At 36.6% G+C, this 23220-nt stretch overlaps 6 protein-coding genes across 6 annotated transcripts; 4 read left to right on the top strand and 2 right to left on the bottom strand.

The window, feature by feature from the left end:
* The first annotated feature begins 981 nt into the window (after positions 1-981).
* On the top strand, positions 982-3055 carry LOC111791855. Its single transcript, XM_023673353.1, has 7 exons — positions 982-1186; positions 1261-1332; positions 1743-1810; positions 1958-2099; positions 2518-2598; positions 2675-2788; positions 2891-3055. The coding sequence occupies exons 1-7, from the start codon at positions 1046-1048 to the stop codon at positions 2966-2968; spliced, it is 696 nt and encodes a 231-aa protein (XP_023529121.1). The 5' UTR covers positions 982-1045; the 3' UTR covers positions 2969-3055.
* Positions 3056-5609: 2554 nt separating this feature from the next.
* Positions 5610-7013, top strand: LOC111791860 (bZIP transcription factor 53-like). Its single transcript, XM_023673358.1, has one exon. The coding sequence runs from the start codon at positions 6258-6260 to the stop codon at positions 6684-6686; it is 429 nt and encodes a 142-aa protein (XP_023529126.1). The 5' UTR covers positions 5610-6257; the 3' UTR covers positions 6687-7013.
* A 1290-nt stretch (positions 7014-8303) lies between these two features.
* LOC111791861 (calvin cycle protein CP12-2, chloroplastic-like) lies at positions 8304-8912 on the bottom strand. Its single transcript, XM_023673359.1, has one exon. It carries the CDS (start codon positions 8840-8842, stop codon positions 8459-8461), a length of 384 nt encoding a protein of 127 aa, XP_023529127.1. The 5' UTR covers positions 8843-8912; the 3' UTR covers positions 8304-8458.
* A 3405-nt stretch (positions 8913-12317) lies between these two features.
* On the top strand, positions 12318-14316 carry LOC111791853. Its single transcript, XM_023673351.1, has 2 exons — positions 12318-12872; positions 13585-14316. Exons 1-2 carry the CDS (start codon positions 12443-12445, stop codon positions 14130-14132), a joined length of 978 nt encoding a protein of 325 aa, XP_023529119.1. The 5' UTR covers positions 12318-12442; the 3' UTR covers positions 14133-14316.
* Positions 14317-16996: 2680 nt separating this feature from the next.
* LOC111789865 (protein trichome birefringence-like 6) lies at positions 16997-19736 on the top strand. The gene is made up of 5 exons (XM_023670577.1): positions 16997-17958; positions 18043-18235; positions 18323-18513; positions 19088-19246; positions 19327-19736. The coding sequence occupies exons 1-5, from the start codon at positions 17246-17248 to the stop codon at positions 19649-19651; spliced, it is 1581 nt and encodes a 526-aa protein (XP_023526345.1). The 5' UTR covers positions 16997-17245; the 3' UTR covers positions 19652-19736.
* A 1556-nt stretch (positions 19737-21292) lies between these two features.
* LOC111791848 lies at positions 21293-22916 on the bottom strand. Its single transcript, XM_023673343.1, has 2 exons — positions 22599-22916; positions 21293-21763 (listed from the first exon to the last, which is right to left on the bottom strand). The coding sequence occupies exons 1-2, from the start codon at positions 22914-22916 to the stop codon at positions 21293-21295; spliced, it is 789 nt and encodes a 262-aa protein (XP_023529111.1).
* Positions 22917-23220: the final 304 nt, after the last annotated feature.

Below are 23220 nucleotides of genomic sequence, written 5' to 3' on the forward strand. Positions count from 1 at the left end.
AAAAAAAAAAAAAAAAAAAAAAAAAAAAAAAAAAAAAAAAAAAAAAAAAAAAAAAAAACATCTTTTCTATATTTTTTACAATTGAAAAAGATTTTGAATCTTTTAAATTCTTTATAAATAAATAATAATTTTTTTATTACTATTTTATGTTTCAAATTTATTTAATCATTTAGATTATTTCTTAATAAATAATTAAGATCCCAAATTATGTTACCTGGGACAGCCACAAACCATCCTTAGATGAATCTTACAAAATATATATATATATATATATATAGTCCTCAAGTCTCTAATTTAGTGAATATTTAGAGTATACTTACATGCTCAACGTATATACTATCACATAGGGTCCAGCAGGGACAAAAAGCGTTCTTCATCTTCACCTCTTATTGCATTCTCAATTTATTTTTGCAACTATCGAAGTGGAGATTCTTACCAGGAATTTGCAAGGATCGAGTTCCCAACCGTAAAATATATATAAAAGTGGGACAAGGTGAATCGAGGTATGGACAGGGATGAGGATGCAATTTTCATTCCCAACCCTATTTAGGGAAGAAAAATCTCTTTCGACTCCTTCCCTCATTCTCTGTTTAAACGAGAATTCACAGCCCCACTAGATTAAACGGACAATTCAAGTAAGTAGTAGAAGGGGTTGATTTAGCCTACTCACATTAGACTCGACATATTTTGCGTTTAGGTTGAAGTATCGTGGAGCTTAAATGGGGTCGGGTGTATATTTGATTAATACAATAAATCTCATCTAATTTTTTTCTCCCAACATAATTAAAAAATCATAAATGATTTGTTATTTTTCTCGCATCACACGGAGTTATGTGACTCGACTTCCTTCCATGTGTTGGTAGTCTGTTGAAGTATTCAATCACAATTGATAAGCGAACCCCAAGGGTGATTTGGGAAATTCATACTCCCTTTCGTTTATTTAAAGCTGAGAATCCACAAAACAGGGAAGAACACCGAGAAAAACGGAGAGTTTGTTTTGAATAAAAACAGAGCATTTTGAACAACAACGACAACAACAAAAAAAATGGGCGAAGTGTCTCTATACGTAGAGGAGTTCCAATTCCAAACGTCCTACCAAGTCTCACGCTGTAGGATCTGCCACGAAGACGAACTCGAAACTGCCCTCCAACTCGAAGCCCCCTGTTCCTGTTCTGGCACCATTAAGGTAACCCCCAAATTCCCATTCCTTCTTCCACTTCCGAATTTCAATTGAATTTGAATTTGAATTTGTCTTTTCAGTTCGCTCACAGAGACTGTATTCAGAGATGGTGCACCGAAAAAGGCAGCACAGTCTGTGAAATTTGTCTCCAGGTTCGCTGTTTTTTTTCCTCTGTTCTTCCTGATCTTTGCGTTTCTGGGTTTTCTTTAAATTCAAATTTTATTTATTTTTTTATTTTCATCTCTGAATCCATATGGGTTTCTTGCCCACTGGATTTTCGTGTTTTTCTTTGTATTCAAGTCTCTCTGAAAAAAACATTCTATTTTCTTACTTTTAATTTTAAAAATACAATTTTTTTTCCCCTTCGAATATTACTATTTTCGCCTTGAAATATTTTAATGCGTTATTTAATAGATGAAATTAATAAATGTTTGCCTATCCCTTCTACATTAATTTAAAAACAATAATTTAAAATTCTGTTATCAATTAAAAGTAAATCATTAAATAACAGGAATATATATATATATATATATTTTTTTAAAATTTGTTTTTGTTCTTACAGAATTACGAACCAGGCTACACGTCACCTTCTAAGAAGCCTCAACGCGGCGATCCAGGTGTCACTATCAGGTATTTTTTTTCCTTTTCCACTTTGTAATGGAAATGGGAAATTTCTTAAATCGCGAACCAGACATGCTTTACAGCCAATTCCTCGGCTCTGCTGGCGATTTTTTAAAAAACATTTAAGGAAATGAAATTAAAAAAATTCGTTGGCAGGGATAGTTTGCAAATCCCTAGAAACGAGGAAGAAGAGGCGGCAGAGCCCGCATCGCCACCCGCAGACGGCGGCGCGTCGGACTCCACTTGCTCCACCACCGCTGACCGTGGTGCTTCCTGCTGTAAATCCGTGGCTCTCACTGTAAGTTCCTCAATTATCAAACACTAATTTCATAGTGGGTTTAACTTACCACTACATAATTGGAATTCATTATGTCTTACACTAATTTCATTATTTTATTCTAATTAATTCCACCCACTATCATAGGTTAAAATTTAAACATAGATATTAATAACATTCATTCATCTAAACTATAGTTCAGCCGTAATTAATATATATATTCTAGTGGGGTTCGACTATGATTATATTTTTTAGTATAATGTAGGTCACCAACCCAACAAATAACCGTTAGTCCGAGTAGCCTACCATAACTTTTTTTTCAGCTACATTTCTTTCCCTTAAAAAATTTCACAAACAAATTTACCCTTTTAATCCTAAGATTCCCTTATGACTTTATAAAAAAGTTCACATTTTTGTATTAATTTCCTTTGTTATGCAGTTTACTTTAATGTTGTTGGTGAGACATTTCTATGAAGTGGTTACTATTGACACTGCACAATACCCATTTACGCTTGCCACTGTGAGTACTCGATTCTCTTCGGTTCGATTGAAGGAGAAATGTATATTAATTATTTTGTTGTGCATATTTGATTTAGGTTCTTATTTTAAGAGTTAGCGGGATTATTTTTCCTATGTACGTGATAATTCGAACGATCACTGCCATTCAAAATAGTGCTCGTCGAAATCGGTATCGATATCAGAATGAAGAGGTGAGTTTTAGTTTATATTTGGAAAGCCGAAAAAAGAGGGAAAGTTGAGGTATTTTTAAAATGGGTGACTGATCGAGAGTTTTGTTACTGTGTATGAAATAGGAATCTGATGTTGATAGTGATGATGATGATAGATCGAGCTTTGAAGAGGATGATAGAAGGGTGCATCATATTGTCTAAGCTTTATACACACACTCATTATTTGTTACCATTTTTGTTTCTTTGAACTAACACGAGATAATTTTTGTAAAAATTTATATTTTTTAATTTTTTAATTTAGTTTTTTAATCTCGTACTTGGATGAATTTTCGTAGCATAGAAAATTGTTAAAAATAAATAAATAAATAAATAAAGATGGAAACTTTAAAACTAAGTAAAGGAAGGATGACCTAACAAAAGGTTGGGTTTATATTGTTGCGATTAAAATTGACTTTTTAACTAAAATTTGGAAAAGGGTTTGTCTTTACCTTTTGAAATGGCATGGGGCAAACTTTATTGATTTTAATATCAAACCTAACGGTTCTATTGATTATTACCCTATCGAATAGCATGTGATCTATTAAAGGCTACTAAGGTTTGGTTCACGTTTATATTCAATTTCGATTGGATTGGACTTAATATATCGATTTCTTTGACCTAACTTGTGAGATTCTATCTTGGTTATAAGGGGGTGAAAATCTCTCTTTACTAGATTTGTTTAAAATCGTGAGGTTGATGGCGATATATAATAGGCCAAAGCGGATAATGTCTTCTTGTGGTGGACTTGAGTTGTTACAAATTGTATTAGAGTCAAACATCGGACGGTGTGCCAAGCGAGGGAGAGGATGTAGAGGGAAATGAAACATTCCTTTTAGGAGTCTGGAAACTCGCCGGACACTTAAGGGGGTGGATTAGGGGAATGAAACATGTCCCACCAAGAAAAAAGAGTATGTGCCGATATATCCATGAGAGATTATTTGTAAAATAGTTCGCTTATAGAACAAATTCTTATAATTATGAAACCGAACGAGGCTCTAATACCATATTAAGAATGAGAAATAGAAATGAGATTAAAAGTGTTATCGGTAAGACACAAGCTAACCAAATCTCGAGAATGAGATAAAATATACTACTAATCAAATCGTTAAGTTAAAATATTAACTGAATACGACTATCATATATTCCATAACTAATTATCATAATATATTCTCAAAATATTATATCTTAATAAATCCATATGAGAGACGGAAGCTTTTTTTTTTTTTTTTTTTTTTTTTAAATTGAGTTGACCCGAGATGATGAAGCTGCATAGACTGTTTGAATCATGCCTACTATGATCAATCAGAAAGTGTGTGGAAACTTCTCATTTTCAAAACGGTGAGGTTGACTACGCTCATTTTTTAAAACTGCGAGGCTGACGACAATATATAACGAGCTAAAATAGACAATGGTGGACACAATATCTTCGGTGGGCTTAGGTTGTTATATAACCTCGAATTCTTCTATTTATAAACAATATAAAAATTATTAAAAAAAAAAAAAAGTTAAAAGTTTTATTTTTAATAAATATTTTACTTTTTAAAAGTAATTTATTGGTTTAATAATTTGGGAAAAAAATAGAAAACAAAAATTTGATTGAAGCTTGAGCCTAAGTTTGACCAAATGAATGGAGCGTATGGGTTGAGCCATTGTACGGCTATTAGAGAATGAAATAACCTGGCCCAAGCCCAAAGAGTATTTGCGGTTCAATGGGCCTTGGCCCATTTTACGATCAAATTTGAGATGAATCATTCTGAATTTCCGAGGTTCTTTTTGAAATGCGACCGCGTATCTTCAATGTATTTTAAATTATTATCATAATTTCTCTATTTATTGATTTAATCTCGAAATGTTAAGAGTCCAACAATAACCATTTAACTCTCAAGCATCACAATTCGATAGCTTGCAATATAACAATGAAGGAAACCTCGTCTCGTCTTAGAAATTCTATTCTTAATTCTAAAATTTGATGTCCCTAATCAAAGAAAAGAAGCTTTATATAGCCCTCGTACATAACTCCCAAATTAAATTTGGTAGTACGAGAAATACCCATAACCTTCCTATTAAAATGACGTTAATGGTGGAATATGATAAACTAGTGGTTACAATATAACCTTAACTCCTATATTTAAAATTAGCTTAAATATGAAAAACAAATATTTAAATTATAATTAAATAGTGCAACGAATGAAATGTAATTGTTCGTTGGACTAGTTTCATAAATTTAGCTGAGTTCATAGGCAAAAAGTGCATTTAATTCATCTATTTCTTGAAGCTCAACTTTGCACAACATATAAGGTAAGTCTCCAACGTCTTCTAGAATTCCCTTTGATGAGCTCATCATTGCTTGAATATAAGTGTATATAAGGTTTGTTGTAGCTTATTGGCTCTCGTCCTTGTAATTGGAACTTGAGGTATGAAAATTTATTGGTCGTGATTCATATTATACATACTTTTGTCGGATTATGATAAATTTGAAAATTAGTTATTTAAAAAAAAAATTAATATGTTAAACTTTTTAAATACTAATTATTTAAATTAAAAATACATTATTTTATAATACACTTTTTTTTTTTTTAATATCTTAACATNAATTAGAAAAAAAAAAAAAAAAAACCGTAGAACCAAACAAAAACAGTTATTTGACGCTGTCGTAACGTCCCATGCCAGCTATGACACCGACGCCACGCCTGTAAATTACGTTTTTGTCATTTTAAAATAAAAAAATATCATTGAAAATATTCCAGTTTTTAGGTGAGCACCTTCACATTCCTCCCCTATATAAACCCCTCTCCGCGCCTTGCCAAACTTTCTTTCGCCTCGCCATTCGCTCGCACTCTTCACCTAAGCTAAGTCTCTCTCTCTTTTTCTTCTTCCACTTTTCCTCTCTTCTTAAGTCTTTTCTTTTTATCTCTTTCTTCCTTCTTTCCTTGTTCTTGCGTTTTTCATTTCCCTTGTTTTCTCTTCTTTTTCATTGTCCTCTTTAATTCCAATCTCTTAGATTTCTGTCCAATTCTTCGTCACTGTTCTTGACTACGGCTTGATTTGTGATTTGTAGTTCTTCTTTCTGTTTGCCCGTTCCTTGATTCATTTCCCGTTCTCTTTGTTTGTCTCTCTTGCTCTGATCTCAAAATCCATGGTTAACTACTTCCTTCTAGGGTTTTCCTGATTACCTCGATGATTTTAGGTTTTCTATGACGTTCTCTTTACTGAGGCGACGTATTCGTATCCTTCACTCGTTTTCGGTTGTCTTTCTGTACTGGTTCTACGTCTTCTCATGAACTAATCGCCTTCTTCGTCGCTGTGGAATTTGATTGATCTCTTCTTGCCGTAGCCTGAGTTGTAGATCGGGAGATTCATTTGATTTTTATTAGATTAGATACTAAAAGAACTTTTTACTCGACATTACTTGGTATTATTTTGGCGGGAAGTAATTGAAAGAGAGAATTATATGGCATCTATTCCAAGGAAAAGCTCCCCCGGATCAAATGGAGGTTCGCAACCTGCCATTCCTGATGAGAGGAAGAGGAAGCGGATGCAATCCAACAGAGAATCGGCTCGGAGATCTCGGATGAAAAAGCAGAAGCAAGTGGAAGACCTCACGGGGGAGCTGAGTCGATTACAAATTGCGAATAATCAGCTTCTGCAGAGCATTGGTGCCAAGGAGCAAGCATTTGTCCAGGTCGACAACATGAACAATGTTCTCAGGGCTCAAGCTATGGAACTGACTGATCGTCTGCGGTCCCTGAACTCGGTCCTTCAGATTGTCGAGGAGGTTAGCGGGCTTGCTATGGACATCCCTGAAATTCCCGATCCTCTCTTGAAGCCGTGGGAGTTCTCTCGGCCAGCTCTGCCCGTAGCTGACATGTTCCTGTGTTAGTGAGTCCCTCTTAAAGGGGTTAGAATCGCCACATTTGCGAGTCTTTTGTCCAGTGGAACCATGGTCGTTTGTGAATTTATTGCAGATCTTAGGATTCTGCTCTGTGTCTGTGTTTGCGTGTCATATAGTAGTTGTTTTGTATCTTCTGTTTGAATTAGTCAAGTAAATGGAACTTTTATGTGTTTTTGGTTATGTAATGATACACTGATACCATCTATATTTGGGGACTTCTTCTGTATTCGCTCTAGTGATTTCTCATTAGCTAATTGCTGAACGCAAGAAGTTCTTGGATACCAATGACATAGAATTTGGTCCTTTTGTATTGAATACTATTGATGCCAAGAGCTCTGCGTGTTTCCTGTTAAATTTGTTCCCACTGTTGCTGCTAAAGTATTAGCTGGTGCAATTCAAACCGAGTTCAATTCTACCTTATCTGCATGGATTGTGTCCAATTCTCTCTCTCTATTACAGATTTGATTTTGATTATCAGGAACTTTCCGCCTTACTTACCTTTTGAATTGGTTCATTACAGTTGCATATACAAATCTGGGGGCTGGCTTTGGTTCGTGGTTATCCGAGATGGGAAAAGAATATGCTTGAGATTGTATGCTGGAGAAACCCCAGATGAGTACTATGGCTTTTATACTAATCCATTAAGTAATGATAGAATTGATTTTATCCTCAGGATTCTTCCTGGAATCTTGTTCCGGATCTGATGACCCTTGTGTGCCGCACGACATTTGTAGGTGGAGTTGGTAGGCAGGGAATTATTTAATGGGAAAAAGGTGGGAATACTATGAACACTGTCTCCTTTAATCAATAGGGAGTGTTTAGATGATATAATCGAGATTATTAATAGATATCCGTCAAACTAGTCCAAAAAACTCAATATGCTAATTCTTCTGTTGCTTGTCAATGGACAAATTTGACCTGTCTCCTCTTGGTTCTGTGGGCAATTTAGCTTATCCAAATGTGTTTAATCGTCTTATATTCCTCTTCTAGAATACGCTGATTCTTTTCTTCATAACAAAATGAACTTATTCTCTGAAATAGCCTTACCGCCACTTGTTTCTCGTGGTTTTTAAATAATCTAGGGCTGTCTGATTCTGGAGCTGTTAGAATAAAAATCCAGCTACTCTGTTCTTGATTGCTTTTATGGTTGTTTATGAGGATGATTCATGTGAGATCGCACATCGGTTGGAGAGGAGAAAACGTTCTTTGTAAGGGTGTGGAAATCTCTCTCTAGCAGACATGTTTTCAGAACTTTGAGAGGAAGCCCGAAAGGGAAAGTTCAAATAGGACAATATCTGTCGGCGGTGGGCTTGAGCTGTTACAATTGGTATTAGAACCAGACATCTGGCGATGTGCCAGCGAGGAGGCTGAGCCTCGAAAGAACGCTGGGCCCCGAAGGGGGTGGATTGAGGGGTCCTACATCGATTGGAGAAGGGAACGAGTGCCAGCGTGGGCCCTGAAGGGAGGTGGATTATGAGATCCTACCTCGGTGGGGGAAGAGACAAAATATTCTTTATAAGAGTGTGGAAACCTCTCCCTAGCAAACGTGTTTTAGGAGAAGCTCGAGAGGAAAACCCCAAAGAAAACAATATTTGTTAGCGGTGGTTACAATTAATTTTAAGCTTTTTGGCCATATCCATGCAACTGTGTAACAATAACAGCTTTAAAAAGTTATACAACCACATATCATCCAAATAACTTTAACCCAAATCAATATATAGATGATATAAAATGCTTAAAACTTGATATCATTTCGTTACTCAGTTGTCATAGGTGCGACATTCCTCCGTCTCTGGATTGTCCTTGCAATAGGTCTCCAATGGATCCGACTCCTTCTTGTCACGAGCATGGCTGGCTGCCGCGCTCAATTCCTCAACTTCGTCCCATGCTGCAGCACACTCGCCGCTCACAGGGTCACCTGCACAAGCCTCCTCTGCATTCTTGATGCTCTCTTCCACCTTGTCCGATATCTTATCCGGTGCAGCGTGAACCGGTGGAACTCTCAATCGTATGGCTCTGAACTGGGTCGACTGCTTCCACGAGCGGCGGAGAAACCCAACATTGAAAGATTGGGGTTTAGGTATCTCAACAGCCTTGGCCAAGATTCTTGGACTTGAGAGGTTCACCCCTGAAATGGTCGCCATATCTCTATGTATGGAAGAAGTAATGCTAAGTTCAATTGAGAGCTGGAAAGAGGATATAAATCATGGGGATATGGCGTTAGGAAGTATAATATATAAACGGATTGGTAAATGTGCCATTGACACATATTTCTTATCAAATTGTGGCCAATGGATGAAGGCCACGCCATATGAGTTATGGAGATATTTCATCAAAGGCCCAAAAAATTTGTAAAAGGAGGAAGAGTAGACGATTAAAATTCCATTGAAATGGAAAAATCTTGGAAAATTATGGCCAATTTGATGAGCAGATGGCAGTGCATAAAAATATCAAGAGCTGCCCAATATTGTCCTGATTTGCATACGCCTTTCATTGCTCGCAACAAGTTAAAAGAACAAGCAAATGAAAAACAGATTAGAGCCACACACAAACTAAATATCAAGTTGGATGATTTTCATTTAAGTGTTTAATTTTCTAAAAAAATAATTTTTAGGGGATTATTACCGACTTCCACAATGGCTAATTTAGGAAATGATCATGTATTTATAAGCAAGGAATACATTCATTCCTATTAGGCCTTTTGGCCAAACCAAAAGCAACACCATGAGAGCCTATGCTCAAAGTGTACAATATCATACTATTGTGGAGAGTCGTGATTCCTAACACCTGCCACTCTCTAGGTCTCAATCTAGTGACGTGGAACCAACCACGTAGCTGCTACTGTTCTTTAGGCACGCCTCCTACACCTACCACATACCTCCTCTCTTGCATCATACCCCCTTCTTTCGAACAATACAACTTTCATAATATGCGAAGAGTGAGTGATAGCTATTCGATCGCTATATTGTTGCGATAGTTAAGACATGGTTGTGAGTTTAAGAAAAAGTCGATACAAAGTATTAAGCAACCAAGTAGGGGTGTTTGGGCATAAAAATTGGTTCATTATGTTGAAGGCCCACTCTAATTGTTTGTAGGGAGGCGCCATCCATTTAAAACCAGCTTGGCTGCCTAATAATATTTCAAGCATTTAAACCAATAATCGGCATTCCACCTTTTTCAGCTGTTTGGCTCAACTACTAAATATGTTACCAACACCAAATTTTAAAGACCACCTTTTTCATTTGTTTGGTCCGAGTATTTAATACGTGCAAACGAATTTGAACCGTTAATTTTAGCACCGCTCAACTAATTTTAGACCGACGTCTTTTGTTTTCAAGTTATATGATTAGAGATAAGCACTCGATAAGTAGTTATTAGATGAAAAAATAAAATAGATATATTAAAAGTTTGTGAACTAAAACCGAACAAACTTGTGAGCCACTGAGGTCTAGATCGATCAATAGAAGTGAGGTATGGCGAGTCATTTAAGGAGGTCACCCAATATAATGTTATTCAAAGTAAATAGATTTTAATTTGAGAGTTTCTATGATTGAGTTACTGAAACAAAACGTGCACCTTGTTAGTAAATGTAGTAATTTTCAAATCTTTCAAGTTCTTCTTAACTATCTTATCCTCAACGTCACTCTCATTTAGATGTTGTACCAATCTGCCCCAGTAGTACCTAATGAGTTGGTAGAACTTGGGATGAACTCCGAAAATGCATGAACCTTCTAAGTACGGTGCATTTAGAGAGTCTCCAACCACTTCCTAATTGTAATCTTGTTCATATTAGAGTAAGGTACCATATAGGGAGATGAAAGTTGGCTGGATTAAGGGTTGCAACCTCATTTATGGGGCCTACTAGGAAAATGTTAACTAACCTCTACAAGAGCTTCGGAACAATGTCCATATCGATATGATGATAAATATGAGTTGGAATTGATTAAGAGGCATAGCCGAGCAATATGACAATGAAAGATATTAGTAGAGCAATCTAACCAAGATATATTAGAACTTTAAGAACGAATCTTACGAGAAAGATGAGTTCAGAAGAGCTGAATCTTGGGAACCAACGGCTTAAATAGGGTGAAGGAAAGAGAACGTGATAGTTTCCACTTTAGAGTAGTTGAGCTTAAGTGGATTGATAAAACCTAGGGGATAACTTAGGTAGAGATCATAAGCGGGCGAGCCCATTGTATTTCTTCTTATGAACATCAGCATAGACAACAAGCAGCCGATTGCTCAACCAATCGATCAAAATCCCTAGCAACGGATTGTCGTGCAAATCGTCGTTGTCAATCACTCAAACTTCTTCAAGAGTCATTTTCGACTTCTTATAATTGAGCTACCGAAAAGGAACGTGCACCTTATTTGTCTAGTTTCCATCTAGCAATACCACGATTAGGTGGATGCTTTTCAATAATATAAATGCACTTAGAACACGTGATTAGGTGAAATTATACATCTTTAATCACTCGTCTTCATTTTCTTGAATTTCGTATGTTACTTCTAAAGTAAACGAGAAAATATGTTTATTTAAAGTAGGTGAAATTTACACTTACACTTATTTGAGTGATTAGATGTTCGAGAGAACTTGGATGGATGTATGTTCGAGATGTCCTAATGAGATGTTTGACACATGGGTTAGTTTGCAACGGCGTGTTTGAGCAAGTCAAGATGGTCGAGTTGTCTTGAGACATAAGATGACATCACAATGCGTGGGTCATGTTGTTGGGAACTGAGATGACGATGAGATTCCCAACGAACGTTCGAGCAAGGCAAGATGGCCGAGTTGTCTTGAGACATGGGATGACATCACAATGTGTAGGTTGTGTTGTTGGAAACCAAGATAACGATGAAATTTCCAATAGACGTGTCCGAGCAAGCCAAGACGGCCGACTTGTCCCAAGACATGGAATGACATCACGATGCGTGGGTCGTATTGTTGGAAACCGAGATAACAATGAGATTCCCAACGAACGTGTCCGAGCAAGTAAAGATGGCTGAGTTGTTCCAAGACATGGAATGACATCACAATGAGTAAGTCATGTTGTTGGGAACCAAGACGACAATGAGATGCGACGTTGTTGTGTCACATACGATTGAACACACACACACACAAGCGGCATGTGTGGTCCAACAAACTTGAATTCCGCACAAGTGATGTTCGGTTGATAGAGACAAATCTCACGAAACCACAACGCGGCACGATTGAAAAAATAAGACTATTAGAGCTCTAAATATTTTATTGAAAACATGTATCACACTAATTTTAAATTCAATATCTATAAGTTTGCAAAAGATTTCTTCATGTCATTACCATTTTAGTAGGTAAGTTTGTTGAGCAAATTTCCATTACCCTTTATTATTTCCTATGGATTTTTCTTTACAAATTAAAATTTAAATGTTTTAAATTAAAAAATGATCTTTGAACTTAGACACCTATTAATATATATAATTTAAACATAGCAAGAAAATTTTTGATATTCATAATTATTGTAATAAATAAATAAATAAATAAGTGACCTAATAAAAATTAAAAGAAANAAAAAAAAAAAAAAAAAAAAAAAAAAAAAAAAACTATAAATAACGTTCATTGTGACCTCTATCCCATTTCATCCAAAATTCCAAACAAGAATTCCATCCCCGAAACCTCATTTCAGCCTTCGGAGCTTTGACCCGCTAACCCACCATTTTCTCTCTTCTCCCATTGAACGGAGAAGAAGGAGAGAGCCAGAGCAGCCATGGCCATTTGCTCCACCAGATGTCTCTTCACTCTCTTCATACTTTCAGCCATTCCTATCGCATTTCTCATCTCTCTCGAGCTCGCTAAGCCCCCTTCCCATGTCTATTACTATCACAGCACCGGCTTCTTCAGGGAGTGCGCCAAATGGGACGATCTCGGCCGTCGGTTTTTGGTTGGTTTCATGGACGGTGGTATCGGCCAGGTTTCCGTTCCCGAGAATCACTCGCCGGATGCCGTTCTCGAAGAAGTTCCGGTGATCAAAGATGCTGAGTTGCAGGGGAATGCTTCTCTTGGGATTTTCGTTGACCGTCCGAGAAATCGGCTGCTCGTGGTCGCCGCGGATTTGCTTGGCAACAAGTACAGCGGACTTGCGGCCTATGATCTCTCATCTTGGAAGCGGCAATTTCTGACTCATCTTAGTGGTCCGAGTGAGTAATCGATCTTCAATTTCATTTTTCGTCTGTGAATTTTGAGGTTCATCGGTAACTCCGCCGCATGAATCTCCGCAGGACTTTCGCCCTTTCGTTTAGTCTTTTCCGGAAAATTAGATCTCCACTCTCTTTTCTTTGTTTTCATCGCTTCAATGCTTGATATTAGCTGATCGGTTAGGAGATAACATGAAAATGGCGTAATGATCGAGATCAATTGGTATGACAATGAAAGAGGCCATTAAACCTCTTAATCAAAATCTAAGACGAAATATACTTAGTTTTAATCTATAATGTACTGTTTGCTTTCCATATCATCTAATACTGATATATGCTTTTACCTTTTTGAGATTCTTAGTTAGGACTTGGGATTTAAATGGAAAAGTGAAATTATGAAACCTTTTGAAGGCGTTTAAACAAATCATCAATATCTATTTCGTTGGTTGTTGCTGTTTGGCTCATCTTACTTGGTGATATAATGATTTTCTCTGGGGAAAATTATCAATATATGTTCTGCTCATATCTGATTGTTTGGTTGTAATGTGTAACTCATCAATTCATACATAGAACTCCAAATCATATAGCTCAAACTTACTTTCATCAAAAAGACCACTGCTAAGCTTTCGATTCATAGTCAATATCAGTTCTAAGATGTTCATTCATGTTGTGTGTGCATTATTCTATCACGTTGATCTCTTTTAAGCGTATGCAGATGATGAGAAATCCTTTGCGGATGATGTTGCCGTTGATTCCGAAGGCAATGCATATGTGACGGATGCGAAAAACAACATAATATGGAAGGTTGGAGCCGATGGCAAGTTCATATCTATCATCAAAAGTCCGCTATTCATCTCCAAGGATTGGTACAAAAACATTGTTGGTTTAAATGGCATAGTTTATCACCCAGATGGATTTTTGTTAGCTATTCATACATTTAGTGGAAATCTATACAAGATAGATTTGGTGAAGGGGGAGGAAGTTAAGTTGATCAATGTAAGTGGAGGCAATCTTGTGTTTGGAGATGGCCTAGAGCTACTTTCTCCAACCAAACTTGTAGTTGCAGGGAACCCTGCTGGAAGATTGGTGGAAAGCAGAGACGGGTGGAAAACCGCTTCGTTGGTGTCGACATGTTCGGGACTGAAGCATCGGTTGGCCACGGCTGCAACCGTGAAGGATGGGAAGGTGTACCTCAGCCACATGTTCGGAATCGGGTATCCAAAGAAGAAGCATGCTCTTGTAGAGGCAGTTTTTTCTGCATAGGATGATTTTTTGGTAGGAGAGAAGAGTTGATGCAGGTTGAGAATACAGAAGAAAATTATGTTATTCTGTTTGTTTGAGCTTATATTATATTGTGTTAGGTTGTGTTACTTTCAATTTGGAGATTGTGTAACCAATGTTCATGAAACATGCTTTGTTTTCAATTTGGATTTCATTTTCTAATTAATTGTTCCCTTGTTGCTACAATTAATCCTTACGCTTCCCAGGTAAGAGGTCTCGTAAATACAATAACATTTTCAGGATGCACGACACAAAAATCAATCAACTTTGAATGCATACAACAATCTCTCCAACCAATATGAGTGACTAGAGATAAAACTCGAACAGTAATAAAACAATCGAACAAGTCAGCTGTTCAGCCGGGTCAATATTGGCGTATGCTCGTGAGTGAAAAAATAAGTTGAAAACAATTTTAAAGAAAGGAGACTAAAAGTAAATAAACCACCATAATTAAACCCCTTTATAGTATATTTTGGTGGCTAGTCATACACTCACTTATTAATCCGAGAAACAAGTAGCAATGGACAACACATCCTGAATAAGCATGATTGGGACATCCGACATGTGGCCACACAAGCAACACGTCTTGGACAAGTCATGTGGCCACAAGCAACACTGTGGCCACAAGCAACACGTCTTAGACAAGTATGACCGTAACATTGGCTTGTACAACTAAAGTTTTTTTAAATGGTCAATGTAAAAGCTTAAATCATGCGTATGAATAATTATTAAGAAGACTCCAAAATTATTTTATTATTATAGTAAGGGTTGTTTAGAATTGTGAATAAATTATGAACCATTATCTGATAAGTCATAAGAAAAGACAAGTTGTGTGGCGTACGTACCATCTAATCAAATATTAAATAAAAAGACATGCTAATTTGTTTTTTCTTTATTTTCTTTCTTATAATAAAAATAAGTAATTATTTTATTTCTTTCCCACATTTTGTTTTTCATCTAAACTTCATAACATGCATTGGTTCAATTTTAAATTAGGGAAAGGTATTTTACTATATATAAATTTTCCTAATTCAGTGGTCCTTCCATTTAATTTCTGTCGTATTACACGTTAATCAAAGAGAAGACCAAAACACCCTTATATAAGTGTGAAAACTTTCGGTAGCAGAAACGTTTTAAAAATCTTAAGAGGAAGTTCGAAAGTGAAAGTCTGTGAACCTGGTCGTTACAATTTTGGTCTCCCAAATTAAAAAACTATCAAATAGTTTTCTTTAACTATAGTTTATTTAATAATTTGAAAGTTAACGTGAACATTAGTCCATGAATTTTTTAATTTGGGTCCGGTAAATCTTCCAATTTTGTGTTTAATAGATTTTTTAACTTATAACTTTCAAATAAGTCCTTAAACTTTCGAGTTTATGTATAATTAGGTTCTCGATCTTTCAATTTTGTATCTAATAGATCATTGACCAAATTATCTATTTTAATAATTCATAAATTTATTGGAAGAAAAAATAATTTTATGCCAAGAATGCTGAATATATACCAAATTAAAATTTTAAGCCTTATTTAATATTTTTTAAATTAAAAAACTTGGTTTCTTTTAACATTTTTTAAGTTATTACTATTATTATAATTATTATTCCTATTTTATTGTTTCCAATAAAATTACCTTAAAAATTATCGAAAGTATATATATATATATATATATATATATATAAATTAATAATAAATGAATTTTAGAGTATGGGGAATAGGGATGACTATATTATTTTTAGGGGAGATTTATTATATACATTTTGAATCAATATTCTTTCTAAAACAAAAACACTAATATGAGGACAAAATATAATAGATGAAAATTTTATAAATATAAAATAAATCAAAATTCTTTTTATTTATGCTATGAATATTGATGTTGGTGGCATTTGTTTTTTTTTTCAAATAGGAAGTTACAAATTTTGTGTGTTATGCGACTGTTTATTAGACGAACACTACTCTTTACTTTGAGTATAAGCTCTCTTGACTTTGCTTTGGGCTTTTTCAAAATGCTTCATTTTCCTCACTTATAAACCCACGATCATTCCCTAAATTAGTCGATGTGGGATGTGGGATTCCCATCATCCAACACTGTTTACCAAAAATATTGGTCTAAGCAAAGTCGTAAACATATTTAACCAATAAGAAAAAAAAAAAGGGTGAGATAGGCAACAAGTAGCTTGCTTACAAGCCGGTCCAACCACTGATTTAGATCTTGGGCTAAACCTTTAAGTTGTTTAAGTAGGGTGGATTAGGTTCGGTTGATCTCTTGGAGTGATCGTCACCACTCTCTTCATCTTCTCAATAAGAGTTTTAAGAGTATTTTTTAAGATTATTCACTCAACAATATAAAAAGTATAATCTATATAAAAAAGTATAGTCTAAATGAGTTGAATTTTAAACAAAAGTCAATTTGTTTAAAATAGTTACAAGATTAAAATCTTGGAGGTAATAAAGATGGTCAAAACAAATATAACGTATGAACTATTAAGACACCCATTATTGTTTTAAAATATCATCGCCTAACTCCACAATTATTTGTTTTTTTTTTTTTATTTATAAAAATCATATTAAATGTTAGTAAAATCAAGATGAACAGGTGGGATGGGTCCAAAATCAGTCCAATAACCCAAATCAATTTAGAACATAACAGTTTATAATCAAAATCAGTTTCAACATTCATACCATTCAAAAACTCCAATTAGTTTACTTCACAAATCTTGATTCCTTGATTCACACTCAATGAAGATATTAAATTCCCAAAAACGCTCCAGAATCGATCTCTGTTCATAGAACAACTGTGAGTACTAGTTTTGAAGGGGTGTTGTTATCCCAAGCTTATCCCTGAAGAAAGTGACATTTAATTAATAGCTTCATGTTAGTGATTTGATGGAGTGGAGCAGTTGAGGTTCCAGAGAACTTTCCCACTAACAAACCCCATTTTTCAAATCTCTCCTCCTCTCGGCGTCTTTATTCGCTGCCGCTCTGTTTTTGCCCTCGATTTTTGTTCCATTTCTGATGTGACATTTCATAATTACTCTGCCTCCAACACCCCATTTTTGTTTTCCCTTTTTTTCTTTTTTTTCTCGTGCGAATCGATGGAGCGGCAAAGAAGCTTCGCTGTTAAACCCACTAGATACTTGGTTTTCACTTTCACAATCTCTTCGTTTATCATCTTCCTTTCATTTATTTCCCTTTGGATCGTCAAGAATTCCCCTGCTCGCCCTGAGAGTTTTTTGTTCTTCAACAGAACCCCAGTTGCTGTGAGCTTCTTCAGACCCGTGAATCTCCAGACGGTCAACAGTTTCGGGAGGAATTTCTCAAGAACTGATGCGAATAATACGCATTTGGTCGATACCCATTTCAGGAAATCTGAAAATCTTTCTGCCCACTTGAAGAATCCTGAAAATATTACTGGGTATGGTGGGATTTCAATTCCCGGCGAGCAGAGGAATGAGAACGCCGCGGAAGAAGGGAAGAAAAACGGTGGCGCTGATGGAAATACCACCGCAATCCGGCCAAGCGACGGCGAGACTTCGATTAAGGAAGTTGAAGTGCAATTGCCCATCAGCGAGATGGTTGATAAGAAAATTCCATTGGAGAAATTAGAATCCCCAAGAAAGATAGTGAGAAAAGAATCTCATCGGTGTGATTTAACAAAGGGGAAGTGGGTTTTTGATGAGAGCAACCCACTGTACTCGAATGGTTCGTGTCCTTTCATTGATGAAGGTTTTGATTGCGAGGGCAATGGCAGATTGGATTTGAACTACAAGAAATTCAAATGGCAACCCCAAGATTGTGGCGATTACAGGTATGTTCATCTTCATTTTTTTGCTTAGTTTTGGCAAACAAATCCGTAGGTTTCTGGGTTTATGATTGTGGTATTTGAATGAAGATTTAACGCAACAAAAATGCTGGAACTGATAAGAGGGAAGAGGATTGTCTTTGTGGGAGATTCAATCAACAGAAACCAATGGGAATCTATGCTGTGTATGTTGTTTAGTGCCATTAAAGATCCAAGGAAGGTCTATGAAACTCGTGGCCGAAGAATCACCAAGAAGAAAGGGAATTATAGCTTTAAGTTTGTGGTAATTAATTCTACTTTGATAAGTTCTTTCATCCTTGTAGATTTATCAGTTGTTGTCATTGTTGATGTCTGTTGTTTCTGTTTCAAGGATTACAAGTGTACTGTTGAGTTCTATGTGTCCCATTTTCTTGTTCATGAGGACAAGGCAAGGTTGGGACGGCGACGCATACAGACGCTGCGAATCGATACCATCGATCGGGGCTCGTCGAGATGGCGGGGTGCTGATGTTTTGGTTTTCAACTCTGCTCATTGGTGGTCTCATTACAAAACAAAATCAGGGTTAGTTCCTTTGTTGTCCTCATAGTTCTAGGAGAAGCAATGTCCTATCCATTTTGACTGGTTCCATTACTCTTTTCGTGTGAAATCCCAATTTGGTTGGAGAGAGGAGAAAGAAACATTGCTTATAAGTGTGTGTGAACCTCTCCCTTCCAGGCGCGTTTTAAAACCTTGAGGGAATGCTAGCGGTGGGTTTGGGCTGTTACAAATGGTATAAGAGTTCGACACCGGGCGGTGTGCCAGCGAGGACGCTGGGCTCCCAAGGGGGTGGATTGTGAGATCCCACATTGGTTGTAGAGGAGAACGAATCATTCAGGGTGTGGAAATCTCTCCGTGACATATGCGTTTTAAAATCTTGATGGAAAGCCCAAAGAGGACAATATCTGTTAGCTAGCGGTAGACTTGTGACATGCCTGTTCTACTATAAACAAAATCGGCTCTTTTGGCCATGTAGGTGCTTACTTAGAGATGACACACATTGAGCCTAACGTAGCAAACTCTTTAGTCACAGTCTAATTATAGGAATTCACTTTTTTATGTCACATGATCCAAATTATGATGAACTGGTTTTTAACAGGATCAATTACTACCAAGAAAGAGACCAAGTTCTTCCTCGACTCGATGTAAATATTGCTTTCAGACGAGCTTTGACGACTTGGGGAGCATGGGTCGATAAGTACATAAATTCGAAGAAAACCCGAGTTTTCTTTCGAAGTTCAGCACCGTCCCATTTCAGGTATTGATCTCAACTTTTCAGCAGCTTTCAAAGACAGTCTCTCGAGTTGCTGAGTTCATATGTGATGTTTATGAATATAGGGGAGGGCAGTGGAATTCAGGTGGGCATTGTAGAGAAGCAACAGAGCCTCTAAATGTGACATCATCAAACTTGGGTTACCCAGAGAAGAATGTGATTGTAGAAGATGTGATAAGTCAGATGAAAACTCGAGTTACGTTGTTGAACGTAACTGGTTTATCGGATTATCGGATCGACGGGCACCCGTCCATGTTTGGGAAATCGTATGTAAATAGGCAGGGTTCAAGAGGAGGTGAAGATTGCAGCCATTGGTGCCTGCCTGGTGTTCCTGATACATGGAATGAGTTGTTGTATTTCCATTTGAACTATAATGAAATGGTGAAATGAATTCTTTTTTGTAAGGTTTGTGTATCATATTCCATTGCTCATTGATATCAATGGTTGAAGGCTGAGATGAGCTTTCAATTAAAAANTTTTTTTTTTTTTTTTTTTTTTTTTTTTTTTTTTTTTTTTTTTTTTCAAAATGGAAATGATTTGAGTTCTCAACTATAATTAATAGAAGGGTATTGTATTTATTGAATTACTCTTGCTGAATTTTTATTTTTTATTTTAAATAAATCTCACTATTTTTTATTAGGATTTCTAATAAAACTAAAATTTTAATTTTATAAACTTTCAAAATGTTCTCGATTCCCTACGATTACTCTACAATGGTACGACATTGTTTACTTTGAGCCTTGTATTAATGGAATAGTGTTTCTACTTATAAACTCATGATCAACTCCCTTAATTAGCCGATGTAAGACTCTCTCCCAACAATCCTTCCCTCGAACAAAGTATGTCATAGAGCCTCCCTCCCTTGAGGCCTATGGAGCCTTTGAACAACCTCCCTTTAATCGAGACTCGACTTCTTCTCTAGAGCCCTCAAACAAAGTACACTATTTGTTCGACACTTGAGTCACTTTTGACTAAACCATCGAGGCTCAGAATTGATTCTGTTGATATGATAAAGTTAAGGGCATGACTCTGATACCATGTTAGGAACCATGACTCTACACAATGATATGATATTTTCCACTTTAAGCATAAACTCTCGTAACTTTACTTTTGGTTTTCCCAACCTTCATACCAATAGTGATAGTGTTCCTTATAAATCCATGATCAACCACTTAGTTAGCCAATGTGGAATTTCTCTCCTACCAATCTACCATGAAATTTCATCTGGGGAGACTATTAATCTTCTAACTCATTATCTAACATATTTGCCTCAAGCATTGCCTCCTCTTGCCAGAAGCATCAAACAACAGGTTCCTGATGAAAATTGTTGGGTGGATTATGAGATCTCACATCAATTGCGGCGAGGGGAACAAAACATTTTTTATAAAAGCGTGGAAACCTCTCACTGGAACAAGCATTTTAAAACCATGAGGTTGATGACGATACGTAACAGGCTAAAGCGGACAATATTTACTAGTGGAGCTTAGGCTGTTACAAAAGATTCGTGATTTCTAACATAGTATCAGAGTCATGCCCTACAATTAGTCGTGTCAATAGAATTCTCAAATGTCAAACAAAAAAATTGTGAACCTCAAAGGTGTAGTAAAAAAGTGACCCAACAAATGGTGTACTTTGTTTGAGGGCTTTAGAGAAAGAAGTCTAGCCTCAATTAAGAGGAGGTTGTTTGAGGGCTCAAGGGAGGCTCTATGGCGTAGTTTGTTGGAGAGGGAGGATTGTTGGGAGAGGAGTCTCACATCGGTTAATTAAAATATTGATCATGGGTTTATAAGTAAGAGAATATATCTGGTACGAGGCCTTTTGATTGTGCGGGTATGTGGTTCCTAATATGGTATTAGATCGCTATACCTTAACATATATATAAATTCAAAAAAATTGAGAAGTTATATAACATAAATTTAAAGGCTAACAAGTATTGGTAATTTAACCTAAATAGTGTAACTAATTAACAAGTGGCGAAATAAAATGAATGCGACCTAAATAAATTGTAAATTTTAGAATTAATTAAAATTTTCAAACATTGTTCACAACGACAACCTCATCCGAGCATTTAGAATGTTTTTTAGAGACCAAAATCCGAACCAACCACGCAACCGAATTGGCAATCTTACCAATTCCAATGCCTACGATTATGTAATACAGGCACCAATTAGCAACCTCCGCCGGACCCAATTCCGCCGACGTCAACCACTTTATTTCCGCCACAACCACCAGCGCGTCTGCCTCATCCCTCAATCGCCACCACCACACCCCACCCAAGCTCACCGCCGTCGCCGCCGTCTCAAACCACCTCTCCTTTCGAGATTCCCCAAATACGGTGTCGTCCACCACCGGCTTCACCACCGCCCTTGTCCAGTGCACCACCGCCTCGTGCAGCCCAAAGAAGAACAACAACCTCCTCCACAGACAACCCTCGATGTGCCCTGCCGCTGCGTTGTTGAGGCCGCTTGATAAGCTGCCCTCGATCCCGACGCCGACACATACCTGTTCAATTGATTAAAATATTATATTATAAATTACCATGTTTATATTAGGAATCACCTGATATTATCTACTTTTAGCATAAACTTTCATGACTTTGTTTTAGATTTTTCCAAAATACCTCATATAAAGATTTATTTCTTACTTAAAATCAAACTCTTTAATTAGCCAATGCGAGACTCTCTCCCAACAATTCTCCCCTCGAATAAAATACACTGTAGAGCCTCCCTTGAGGTCTATGTAGCCCTGGAATAGTCTCTCCTTAATCGAGACTCGACACCTATGTAGTCCTCGAATAGTCTCTCCCTTTAATCGAGATTCGACTCCTTTCTTTGGAGCCCTCAAATAAAATACACCATTTGTTCGACACCTTACTTACTTTTTGACTACTCCGTCGAGTCTCATAACTTATTTGTTCGACATTTAAAGGATTTTATTGATATGACTAAGTTGAGAGTGTTGGATGAAATTTCCACGTCCGCTAATTTAGAAAATGTTCATGAGTTTATAATTAAAGAATACTCTCCCCATTTATTAATAGAAGCCTTTTTAGGTAAGCCCAAAGCAAAGCCATGAGAGCTTATGCTCAAAGTGGACAATATTATACCATTGTGGAGAGTCGTGTTCCTCTAACAAAGGGTACGACTCTGATACTATGTTAGTGATCACGAACCTCCACAATAATATGATATTGTCCACATTGAGCACAGGCTCTAATGAATTTTGCTTTGGGATTCTAAAGAGGGCTCGTCCAAAAGAGGTCTATTTGTTAATTAGCGAATATGAGACTCCTTTTCATGAAGCGTTTAAACTAGAAAGAATGAATGTTTTGACGTACCTGGAGAGTGCAGAGGAAAATCCATGTAGTGTAAAGACGGGGTTGGGAGACAGGGGCAGGCAGTTTGGTCGGAAGAGCAGATTTTCCGGTGAGGGAGTGGAGGAGGGCGGAGAGGACAACGAAAGAAACAAGAAGGATAAGAAGAGGGGAGGTTAGATAGAGGACAAGAGAGAGCAACAGGGGCGGAAGCAACGGCAGTCCGGCGAGATAGAGGGCGGAAGAGAGGCGAGCGAGGAGGAGGAGCGAGAGGGGAAGCAAGAGGGCAAGAAGGTTGACGGCCAACAGATGAAACAAAAACCAAGCTCTTAGAATTTCCATGCCGTCTTTTTCCAAAAAGAATTTCATTTGGTGTATAAATAAATAAATAAATAAGCAGAAAAATTAAATGTTTATAAATATCTAAGTTGGTGTGTTTTGGAATAATCTTGTAATCAAATCATAAAGTGGATGCCACGTCTACAGTTGACTCAGACTTGGTCAAACCATTATATATATATATATCATATTATAAAATATAACACAAAGTTGAGGAATATGTGATTGCATGTTTCAATTTTATAATATAATAAGTAACGTTACATGTATATTATTATTATTACATGTTTATTAATATTTAGCAAAT

This window comes from Cucurbita pepo, chromosome LG03 (assembly GCF_002806865.2).
Source record: "Cucurbita pepo subsp. pepo cultivar mu-cu-16 chromosome LG03, ASM280686v2, whole genome shotgun sequence".
In the NCBI taxonomy this organism is placed as follows: Eukaryota; Viridiplantae; Streptophyta; class Magnoliopsida; order Cucurbitales; family Cucurbitaceae; genus Cucurbita; species Cucurbita pepo.